This window comes from Argiope bruennichi, chromosome X1, assembly GCF_947563725.1.
Source record: "Argiope bruennichi chromosome X1, qqArgBrue1.1, whole genome shotgun sequence".
Taxonomy (NCBI): Eukaryota; Metazoa; Arthropoda; class Arachnida; order Araneae; family Araneidae; genus Argiope; species Argiope bruennichi.
Genome location: NC_079162.1, coordinates 45,827,065 through 45,839,807, shown reverse-complemented (window position 1 = coordinate 45,839,807; position 12,743 = coordinate 45,827,065). Strand labels below are relative to the sequence as shown.

At 29.0% G+C, this 12,743-nt stretch overlaps 1 protein-coding gene across 8 annotated transcripts in view; it reads right to left on the bottom strand.

Moving 5' to 3' along the window:
• Positions 1-5,184: 5,184 nt before the first annotated feature.
• The window catches only part of LOC129958077 (mitochondrial sodium/calcium exchanger protein-like), a 96,482-nt gene continuing 88,923 nt past the window's right edge, over positions 5,185-12,743 (bottom strand). For 7 of the 8 annotated variants that reach the window (XM_056070248.1, XM_056070254.1, XM_056070251.1 and 4 more), the window contains exons 15-18: positions 10,718-10,793; positions 10,535-10,615; positions 9,116-9,180; positions 5,185-7,769 (exon numbers count right to left, since the gene is read on the bottom strand). In XM_056070248.1, the coding sequence (XP_055926223.1) occupies positions 7,590-7,769; positions 9,116-9,180; positions 10,535-10,615; positions 10,718-10,793 (402 nt within the window). In that variant the 3' untranslated portion in view covers positions 5,185-7,589. The remainder of the gene's footprint in view (positions 7,770-9,115; positions 9,181-10,534; positions 10,616-10,717; positions 10,794-12,743) is intronic. The other variant, XM_056070255.1, reaches the window with a different exon arrangement.

Sequence of the window (12,743 nt, the reverse complement as noted above, 5' to 3'; positions counted from 1 at the left end):
TATTCTGATAAATTTGTTATTTTTTTTTCAGAGTAATGATTCAGCATATGCCTTCTTTGAATCGTATAAAATGTGCGATTTTATTTCTGATTCTCAGAATGTTATTTTTAATGTTAAGAATTCTGAAAGCTAATTCTTTTTCAGCACTTACGCAAACTTAATAGCAATTATTTGCTATATCTACTTTTCTTTTATTATGTGTGTATATATACTTGCAGTTTAAATTAACAATTGAAATATTTTGAACTTAATTTCTGTCTTTATGTTGCTTTCATCTAAAATATAAACTCATAAAGTTATTTTGAACATAAATATTTTTTTCCATTGCTGAAAGTATATTTATCTCCTACCTGATTATTATTATTATTATTTTGCATTCTTAAAAAAAGTTGAGATTTAAATAAGTTGCGTTCTGCCTACTTTACTGATTTTTTTTTTGTATGTTCAGAAGAGAAGGTAGGTGTGTAACAGTTCCTTCACATCCAAGTTTTCTTGTTTAAATTCATATTTCATTTTAATAATTTCGTAAGAAAAATGGCTTTTCTATCTAAAGGAAAGAAAATTGACCTCTACAACTTGGCATTGGGCCTAGATATAACACCCCAAGATAAAATAACTAAATCTGCATTCTTTACGGATAACAAACAGTTTGTGACTGACACATTCAATAACATTGTTGACGAACGGGAAAAGTTAGAAGAAAAGACACTGGAAACAAAAATCTAGCCGAGGAAAGAGCATTTGAGCTTGAAAAGTTTAAGCACCAAAATCCGAATCTGTCAAATCCTAATCAAATTGATTCTACTCCAAAGCTATTTGATTTACAAACGGTATTACCTATGTTTCGGCCTGAAACAGGTGACATGTCATTATTTTGAACTATGTTTGAAAGACAGATGAAGCTTTTAAATATATCGAATGACTATTGGGTATCCTATTTAATTGGAGTACTTCCAAGTGATATAGGTAAATTAATAGCCAGAGAACCTGAAGAAATGTTTAAGGATTATACCCATATCCGTACTAAATTGTTACAAAGATTTAAGCTGACAGCAGACCGATTTAGAATTCTTTTTAGTTGACATCAGAAACGTGATCATTCTACTTGGAAAGATTTCTTTTTCGATCTTCGAACTTACTTTGAAGGTTGGCTCAGAGAATTGGAAATTAGTTCATTTGACAAATTAAAAGGACTAATCCTTGCTGATCAAATTAAGAAAAAATGTCCTCTGAAATATAAAAATCATTATTTAGATAGTTGATGTATACCTTTAGATGTATACCATGCATCAGCTCTTACACCTTTTAGAAATGTAACACAGAACCAATCTCCTGTAATGCCTTTAAGGAAAAGACGTCTACCACCGAAACAAACTCCAAATCGAACTCCCAAACAACCTTCTAATGCTAATAACAATCCTGTGACAAACACTAAATTATCCAATATAACACCAACTCGCCGAGACGGTCTTAGGCGGTGTAGGGGGGATATAGCAGTTGCATTATTCCTATCTTCTCTTTTGGATACTAGATGGCAATGCCTGATTAGGGCATCCCATATGCCATCCCATAATGCATTGCGATGGTAATAAAAATGAGATGGTATGCTGTTCTGTTAAGCTGCACACGTGAATGTCTTGTCTTTGTGTTTGTTTATTGTGAATGTGATTATTAAAAGAAATGTTTCCTGAAAACATACGTCCTGTTGCATCCATCTGCACGGATGATAATAATCTACAGTTTTACCATAGTTTTACTTTTTGTCATATTTGACTTTAGAAACGCGAAATAAATGCAAAAATATTTTGATTCTGCTGTGCTCATCAAGGTTGTTGTCTTGGACATCGACAATTCCTTTGTGTCCACCTCACTAGGCCATCGAGGGCATTGACCGATCCATTGCTCAAGAAAACCTTTTGTAATTCATGATTGTTTTCACATTTTTTATTCACTCTTAATCTAAATACGAATAAGCCCAGTTTAAAACAAATCGATACGATTATAAATAAAATGATATAAAATGCTTCCTGTGAAGCTGATAATCATTTTGATTTCACCCTTATCCAATTACAATTTTTGTTCAAAATATTTTTAATGCATTATAGATATGAATAGTCTGTTCATTTATGCAATTAACTGTTACAAATCTTGAAAAAATATTTTTTTTAAATTGTTAAAATTATTAGTGTTATTATAGTGTTAATTAATAGTGTTATTAAAAAGACAATTCCTTGAATATTTAAATGGTGTTAAAATAATTTCTGAGAAATAATGTCTTTGGAAGTTATCTCGGAATCGTACTTTCCTTCCGCGAAGATATAACTTCAGATATACTCATCTGCAACTGACAAGCGATGATTACTGATTTGCTGTTATATAATTTCTTATGGCATTAGATTTGTTCGAGAACTGTTCGACATGAAAGATTGTAAGGACCCCCAAATCCATTTTTTTGAGAACCCCACATCAATTTTTTATTTTTCTATGAGTTGGTGAAAAACCTCTATATCATATATGTATTTAATTAGTGACCATTACCATTACACTGTTGTACTGTTAATGTACTGAACGCATCCAATTCGATTTAGTTTTATTGCATTGTAATCCATCTCCAATGTATGCATCCAGTATACTTCAGAAGTTCTTCTTTCAACAGTGGCGATCAGCAGTGTCTTCGTCTAAACATCGATCTCCAAGGAGAATTAATAACTAAAATATCTTAAAACGTTTCATACAACACCAGTGAGAGATCGCTGTATCAGGTACTGTTTTTTTGTTGTTTTCATCAAAAGAAAAATCTTGAAGAAAGACTTCAGAAGAATTTCAGAGCCGCAGTCTTGTTTATAAAATTGTTTTTAGCTGAGTAAAAGGAACAATTCATATTTTTAAAGTATCTTGAAAGTTTATATTTTTTGAAATACTATTTTTCTATTTGTGTATACATAATCGCAACTATCAAAATGCTCTACAAGTATATCTTTTAAATATTAAGGAAATTGAACGTAATATTTCAAGTTGTTTTATTTGTATATATTCATTTAAAAACAAATTGTTTTATCGTATTCTGTATGTTTCTTGGTTGGCACTCGCCAAATCTGCAAAGCTATGCAGTTTCGTTTCTGTTGCGTCACTGACCTTATCTGGTACCTCTTAGCTCGTTTAGAATTCATTTGTGCATCTGTCGCTCTCAAGCGATTTAGTCTGAACAAAAGTTGATCGAAGCTCGAAGTGTTTAGAGAATATCTTTTGACGGAATTATTATGCCTTCCATTCAAACGTGTGTTCATTTTTAGAATTTGCTGATAACAGATTTTACATGTGTTTGCTTTTAATGGCGTAAAAAAATGAGCTCTTTCTCAAAGTAATTAACTTCTATATTAATTTAATTGTTTAGGTTTTTATATAGAGAACTTTGAATGATTAAATTCTTTTTCATATTTTAACAAATTTAATCACAGTTTTTAAAACAAGATTTACATTGCTTAAATCTTTTTTTTCTTCTTTCAAACTCTTTTTGAAATTATTACAACGAAATGGGATAACTGATATTCAAATAATATTTCCTGGCTGCATGAATAAATATTAACGAATTTTTTTTCATATTTTGCTTGTGATCTCAAATGAAATATCCGGTATTCTCACTGTTATACTGAACGAATCCAATTCAATTTAGTTTTATTGTATTGTAATGGATGGCACCATGGGTTCTACTAATCCAAAGTGCTAAGTCACATGACCATAAATTTTAATAAAAAAGCGAGCTGTTGGCATTCGGAAAGAGAGAGGGTTCTTCGTGTCTGATATCGATGTGTGGTTAATCATCTTGCGCCACGGCGGCACATAGTTTTGCTATGGGCAGACATCTTGTTAGGCTTCGCCCTTGTTGCCATCTAAATATTTTACTTCTAACTTTAATGTAAATAACCTTTCCCATCCTAATTGTTAATGTCCTTTTAATTGTATTTACTGTAAATAAGATATCTGTTTTTCTTTAAACGTTACTTCTTTTTTAAATCAGTACCCTAGACACTGATCGAAATGGGATTGAATGGGCATTTTGTCCCACCCAGTCCTACATACATTTTGGCGAGATCTTTTTTTCCATAACGAAAATAGGTAAACAACGAATTTGTGAGAAGTTTGAATAAAAGTGACAGATTATTTTACAGAAGTATTGCAAAAAGTAAAAGAAGATCGTTTTAACCCGACCTAATGCAATGAATGAAACCGACATTTCAAATATTGCAAAACATCCGCCAAAATTCTAAAACTGGGCGCCTTTCTAAACCTTCATATCGAGGAAATGATGCTTTGGTTAGCGCAGATCGTGTCTATGAGAAGAGCAAGTGTTTAGAAGACTTCCGAAGATGTAGGCAGCAATTTAAAATCATTTGCAAAATTTTGGATGACAGTTTGAAGACGTATCGCTTTTCAAAAAAATTGGAGCCTTGCCATTTGTTTGATAACCAGAACATTAATCGGGTCAGAAATGGCCAGGAATTGGTGGATTACTGAAACTTCGATCAAAATTATGTCATAACATTCCAAACTTCACTCTTTGGGTTTATTTTCTATTTTTTTAATATTATTTTTGTAATTATTTATTTAATAACTGATTTGAAATCCACCTTGAAAATCGAAGATTCGAAGAAAGGAAGGAATGAAAGAAAGAATAGAAAATTCACCACGGAATATTTAATAGTGGTGCCGATGAAGTATTCCCGAGAGCTATCTGACTTATGGAAGACACACTGGGAGCGGTGCTTGAATAAAGGATGAAGATGGTTTTGAAAGAGGCCAATGGCATCAAAAGGCATTCTTAAGAATTAATGATTTATTTTAAACGTTTGGTTTCTTTTTGGGCAGACTACTTAATAAATATCGTAGAAATTTGTCACTCTCTGCGATTCATTTTTAAAAGTTTATTAAAAACTATGAGCTTTTTTGAATCAAAATTAGAGCACGAATTATTTGTAGCTTTCTTGGCTTATTTATAGCTAAAAGTGTAAGAGTGAACCAAGTTCATTTGACCATTCTTCATGCAAAAAATGATCTTATGGCATAAAAAAATAAATATAAGAAGACAAATGATTAAACCCAAGTATTTTATTTATTTCAATCAATTATCAAATATATTTTTGCAGAACAGATAAATATTTTTTAAAATGAAAGATGTAATAAAAATCATTCTTAAAAGATGGAATATTTTAAATGTGATGAATTAAAAAAAATTCAAATGTGTAAAAAATAATTTTTTTTTAAATACTTAAATGAAAAAAAAACATTTAAATAACAGTGCATATTTTAAATTGATAATTTCTAATAACTAAACTCTAGGGGGAAAAACCCAAAATCGTTAAAAGTTCCAAAATGGATTTTGTATTGAATAATGTTTAACAGCGATATTTAGGATTTTTTTTTTTTTTTTTTCAGAAATCGAGTCTATTGCGTACAAAATAAAATATTTGAAATTAATAGGTAATCATTTCATTTTTATTCGATCTATATTTCTATTGATATTTTTTCTTTTGATATGGAATATAAGATATCTGTAGCAGTGCCTTGTATTTGGAAATAAGATTTATGTCTTATTTATATTTTACACATATTTCCAAACTATATATATAGAATGTGTGTGTGTGAAATTTAAATAATAAAGATATGAGTTAAAATTTAGCTAAAAGATGCTTCTTATACTATAAAATGCCTTTGTATATTGAGGATTGAAATCCATAACATAAAGAAAGAAAATCGTATTTAATACCTTTGATGCATTCTTAGTTATATATAATAAGAGATGAAGCACTTTGTTTCTTAATGTTTAAATTTATTTTATATGAATCACTTTTACAACTATGGTGTAATAATAGTTTATATATGCTGAAGTAACTCAACAGAGTAGTTTAATGTAAACTCAAAATCGTTACTTCAAAAGCCATTATTTCTGAATTTCTGTAAATATTATAAAAACAAATAAATGAATATCATTTATAAACAGTTAAAGTAAAATAAGAATACAATAATAACTTTGTGATGAACATTCAAAGAAAGTGAATTCTTATATACACAAATGGAGTGACATATATAATTGCAAATACGTAATCAGAGTAGATGTAATGAAAAACAGCAGCTTTTTAATCAGTGGCTTTGAAAAGAGCTTAAGTCGGTTTTTCCGAGATATATGGTTATTGGTTTTGCGTCATATAAACTTATAAAACTAGAAATAATGAGAATTTGTAGAAAATTGTAATTACATAATTTATGTAAATGGTGTTTGGTAGAAAAAAATATTTCTAATTTACAACAGTTGTGTGTTTCATTTTGCAAGTTCCATTTTTACCAACCAAGACCCTTTTTAAAGATGTTAATTGATTTGTTCTTAAAACCAAATATGATAGCTTTCAGCTATAAATAAAATCTAAACGAAAAAAAAATCCATACATAGAAATTGAAAAATTAAATAAACAAAAAGGAATTCTAAAAATTATGTACTACTATATTGGTGGAATCATGGATTTTCTTTCATAAGAAATAAAAATATTCCATAGATGACATAGTAAGTATATTGAATATAACGCAAGTTTTCGTAAAAAAAACTTCATGAATATAATACCGGTTGTTATAAGGTTCATTGATGAGCTGTTAAGAAAAAGAATTTATCGCTGCAAACTTTTTAAGAGTTGAAAAATAATATCATTGTGACTTCAATAAGAAAAAAAAAAATTCTCTATCTAAAAATGTTGGAGCTCTCCATCGTATCAAAATACTTAATAAATACTTATTAAAGTCTTGCACCTTTGAGTCCTACAGGTGGAGATCTGAGACATAGAGATAAGAAGCTTCAGGCATGATAGTTGACAATAGTTTCAAGGTTGGGCACATTAAAAATGTGGGATCAAATTACCTCCACTTCCATAACAGGATGTACCTCCTACAGGAGAGATTACCTTAGCTAATGGTGGTCATTAGAAGTGAACCTTAACTCTCGCCTCCGCTCTGTCACGATGCCAGTAATTCAAATTATTCTACGCGCTTCAGCAGGTCGGGAGTAATACCCATAGGATTCTTGTCTTTGACGAGAAGTGTCGGTTGTCTAAGAATAAGATCTCGTCTTCGGCAATGAAAAGCTCCAAGATCGAAACCCCATTCCACCAATGATACACCTTGTCTGGGAACTTGGCGAAAGTTAAATCAGACATCGAGGAGGAAAATTTTTCATCCTTGTGTGGCACGGAAGTTTGAAGAGAAAGTAGCGACCGTTATTTGATCAATGCTCAAAATTATGAAGTTGAATCCAAAATTGGCTTCAGGCTGCTTTAAAAGCTGACATTAATATAACTAAATTGCACTTCACTTAGTTGCCTAACGGAAAATATTTCACTTGTCATCATTGTCTAACTAATTATATAGACATTATTAACACAAAAATAAGCAGTTTGTCTTTGAAGAGTTTGGTTGACAAGATTATAGTTGTTCGTAAGATTTTCATCATTTTGTTCAATAGCAATAAGTCAATAACTTCAGGAAGTCAAATAACGCTGATTCTATGTATATACATATAATACATTATTTACACCCATTATAAGTCTTTATATGACCCCTGTCTCTAATATAATGGCAGTTGTGAGGAAGACGAGGTACATACAGATCAAGATGATTCCAAAAGGCCTTTTTGCCTGGAACCGCAAGAATGTCATTGTCACTATAGTGAACAGTAAGATGACGGTCAAGGTACTGTATAGTAAAGTTACCAATTTTTCGTATTTTAGCTGAAAATAGAAAAAAGTATTATTAAAATATAAGATAGAAAAAGATATTTATTCAGTTTCATATATTACATGCTTTTATTTAACTTATTTTCCTTCGTGTTTTTTTAACATGAAATTTTGTAAAGGTCTTTTTACTCGATCCCAGTTGTGCAAGAGTTCTGAAATTTTGTACTATGGCTTGTTCTCAGTAAGAATACAATAGGTGAATGATTTCAGAATTCAGTTAATCAGTTAGATTTTTAATTGATTTAAAGTTCCGCTTTTAAGCAAAAACAATTCAGCTGTTTTGATGTTACTCTTTCTACAAAAGCTGTTTGATATTCTGACAGAAAAAAAAAAAAAAACCTTCGTTCATCAAAGATTGAAGAGTTCATCGGCTGCTGAGCAGATCATATTTTCAAAGTAAGAGGATGTAGTAGCTCACACTTTCATACATATTTTATTCTCATACATTCTGTATTGTAAATAAGAATATTAGAAGAAGGTATTAAAATAGAAAGAATTTAAAAAAAATAATTCAGTTGATTAAATATAGATAGCAAAATAATTATTAATTATGAAACCTATTAAAGATTAAAAGCTAAAAAGAAATAAATGTTAGAAACATTTTTGAAAAATACGCTTTTATGAATATTCTAAAAAGTAGAATTTTTTTTCTAAAATTCTGGAGGTCAAACCTAAAACATAAAAATATAAGACTATGAAAACAATATAAGAAAATTAAAAGAAAAAAATCTAAAACATTAATTATGATTAAATATATTATAAATATGGTTAAAATACCAATTTATTTATAGTTTTACGTTTGCTGACCTCCGTTGTATTTTTTATAAAAAAATGCATTTTCTACATTTTAATACGATTATAAAGTAATGATTTAAAAATTTAATTTAATTATATTTTATTTGTTTCTATGTAGTTTAAATTCGAAATTACTTGGTTGCTGCATGATTCGCTTGTGATTCAAACTTGCTATCTAATTAGAAGACCCTTTCTACAGTCCCCTTACTATAATTAGGCTATAGAGAAAAAATAGCAAAGAAGGAATTTTCAAATTATATAATCCGAATTAAAAGTGCAAACAAAAGTAGAGAATGTTAAAGATGTAACTTTGCAAACGTACTGAAAAACATCGTGCACTGTAAGGTTTATAAAAACAATTCAAATTAATATATAATACAAGATTATTATAATTAAAATGTTCTTATTCCCAGCATTAAGAGAAAAAAAAACTAATTGACATAAGAATATATTGTATCTCGGGGTTGTACATTTCATAACATGGTGTTGTGTGTGGTGATGCACAAAAAGCTGCAGAAATAAGCAATAATATGAGTAATACTTACTTTTAGTGGTCGCCCATTTTTAGCTATAATAACAGTATATGGTATACCTATCCCTAGAAGTAAGTCTGAGAATGAGTTAAGGATGGTAAAAAAAGATTAATAAGGTAATATTGTAATGAAATGATGCCATTCATTCATCGTGTACAACATCCTTCATAATGATATTGGTTTCGCATGACTTTGGCTAGTTGATCCTTGACATCAGACAGGCGATTGCATTTGCTGAGAAAAGTATGAATCGGAGAATGGATCGCGGATAAATAATTGGGTTCCAATAAATATAATAATCTAGAGCTCATATCGAACCCTCCCCTCTCTTCTTTTGTTGATATATCGTCAAGCACAGATTTTGGAGAAAAACACAGTTAAGATTGGCAAGCTTTGATTTATGTTCGTTTCTTTATCAAACTTATGAAAACGAGTTAGTCTGTTATGCAAATTCTTATGTCACAGTCATCAACTCGTCAGAGCTAGGCTAATTCTGAAATCGTACTTGTTCAACTACACTTGTTGGATTATGAAAAAACATTAGAGAAACTAATGAGTTTTTGCAGATTGCACGTATCAGAGTATTATGAACTTCATCAAGAACAAATCCTTATTAAAAGCATTAAATTAGAACAAAATTCGTTTAATAAACCTATATGCTTAGTATTCTAGATGCATTTTATGTTCGTTAAGTAGGAGAGCTTTTTTCATGTGCTATTTTCTTTCTACTACCGAAGTGAAATTTTTAAAAAAGTTTTTCTTGTTATCTTCAAAGATATTGAATAGAGAAAGAGTGAAGCAGCATTGATAGTAGTGCCTCATCTACTGTAGAACCGCAAATCTGCGGGGTTACTTCAGTTTTCAAACATAGATAAACGTTCAAAGTAACTGGTAGATTATAGGGTTGAAATTCGCCTGATTTATTTAATATCATTTTCTGTGTACATAATCATTTGTATTCTTAGCATTATAAAAGAAAATGTTTATAGAAATTTCATTTTGAATGCATCCTATATTTAGACAACTTAAATTATTTATTAGATAACATTTTAACTTTTTAAATTAGTTAATACAAGCATATATTAGAGTATTGGAAAATCCGTTATACCGGGTAAAGTACCTAAAACTTTTTAAACAGAAATTTGAAAGCGTTCGCATAGGACAATCATCTTTCTCTTAATAATAGCCAAAAGCCAAATAATGAGGAATATTTCAACTGAAAAAATTTGTGCAAGTTGGAAATACAGCACCATAATATAGAGTATGATGTTACGCAAATTAAACAGCTAGCTACATTTAAATTATATAACATTAGATTTTATATCTAAATTACATTCGAATAGATTTAAAAGACATGTGCAGTCACGTTTGTCGTGTGACTACGTGAATAGATTCTATTATATTACGCAAAAGTAAATTGGAAAAGGATACTTAGAAGAGGTCCTCCATAACATGCTGATATTCCCATTCTAGGATAACCTTGACGAGCAACTGAGAGATTTGATATAAAATCTGAAAAAAATTATAAATGAAGTAACAAAATTTTATCAGTTTTGATTTACATCGCTTAATTTATTATCAATAATTGATAAATGTCTTTGAAGTCATTCTTACCTCCTATACTGTTACCCCAAGCTAGAACGGTAAGACCAAGGATAGTATCGCTCAATTTGAAGACAACTCCAATAGTCTAAAAATGACGAATAATTTATGATTAATATTTAAAATAATACAAACAAAATAGTTTTTTAAATTGTTTTTAAACTAGAAAGTAAAAAATTTTTTCGTCTTTGAAAAAATTTGTTTCATTTTTCGTTTTCATTTTTGAAAAAAATATAAACCTCAAAACAAAATCGGAAAACTATGTGGCACTGATAGAATTAATATAAGCAAATGGAAATAAATCTATTTATAATATATTATCAGTTTTAATGAAAATTCACCAATTTTCATTTTACATTTACTGTGATTTAATATCTAAGTGAAATTATGTTTTTACAATTTTTTTGTGAGGTCTATAGTTTCGACAAAAACTTATTCAATTTTTTTAGCATACAACTAATAATGTAATTTTAAAATCTCATTTTTTATTTATGTTCTATTTTTTAATCTTTAATGTGTTTCAAACTACATTGCTAAAAATATTATGAAATCTTATAATCAATTTTTCTTAAATTCATTACCAAATGGCGGAATTCATGTTGAAATGAAATTTAGTTATGATCAACCAATTAAATGAAAATTAAGTTTTGAAATTATCAAAATATTATACTGTCATACAGAACAATTCAGAACTCTATTACGTCAAGAAGAGAGTAAAAAAAAAAAAAAAAAAAAAAAAAAAAAAAAACAGATTGCAAAATTTCCTCTTTACAAACAAGAAACTTAACAACATGAAACAAGTCAAGTTCGATAAAATCTTGTGAATATAAAAAGAGTGTAAATAAATTCGAAAATAATTTAAGCTGAAGTAATTAAGTATTTGAAGAAAGATTGGTGAATTTATGCCTTAAAATGAATACGATGATGGGATATGTTACGAGATTGCAAATGTGATAACATTGAGCAGGTTTCACAGTATCCTGTATCCATTATAATTTTTAAAGAATTGTAACCACTATAATAAACTTGAAATTTTTTAAAGAAAAGAACTCTTTGTCTTGAAGACAAAAAAGTAACTCTCTAATATTCGCAGTTGCAAAGTTAAGCTTTCTAATTAGAAGTGACACAATTGTAAGAAAAGTCAGATTAAACTCTGTAGGAACTCATAATCTGTGTAAGATTTGGATTCACTTTTACCATCAAAAATCATGCTCGAAACAAAAATTGCCATAAATTGAAACAAAACATTTAATTAAGGGCAATTTCCAGTGAGATGGTTTCAGTATCTTGCATAGAAAAAAATTAAATTTAAAATATTTTAAGTTTATTTCATTTTTTGAAACAAAAACTCTTTTGACACATTCTAAATATTTAATTACTAGATTTATCAGGGCTATTGTAAGTCAGTCAGACAACTGAAGAAAAAGAACTAATCTGCAAGTGAATTTGAAAACATGAAAAAAAAAAAAAAAAAAAAAAAAAAAACTCAAGCATGTAATATTCTAAAATTTTCAACAATACTTAATTTCAATTTGAATATTTTCAAGTACATAATCATAATAAATGAAATGAAAGCCCAAAATTGGATAGTACTAAAAATAAAATTTACAAAAAAAAAAAAAAAAAAAACTCATCTTCTCGGGATTCTCCTAGGTTACTGAGCCTCTGGGCAATTGTCTGTTTTGCTTATTTGAAAATCTGAACTTGATTGTAAGGAATACTTTAATTCAAAAATTATTTTGCTTGTATAAATGTCGTGAAATACCTATTTTTCAATATTTGTTTTCCATTAATTCCATTAATTAACTTCGCAAAGTAGCAATTCGTATGAATAATAATTCATAAAGGACAATCGGAATGTGAGAAATGTGTAATTTGTTCGTTAGATGAACAGAATATATACAAATATCAAGACCAATGCAAGCATTCATATCACGCCATGTACGAAGAATATATAGCATAAATCTCTGTCTTAGATGAATGCTAGGTATTATGAACATCATGAGCGAGGTTTTTCTTATTTTTTGATTAATATCTT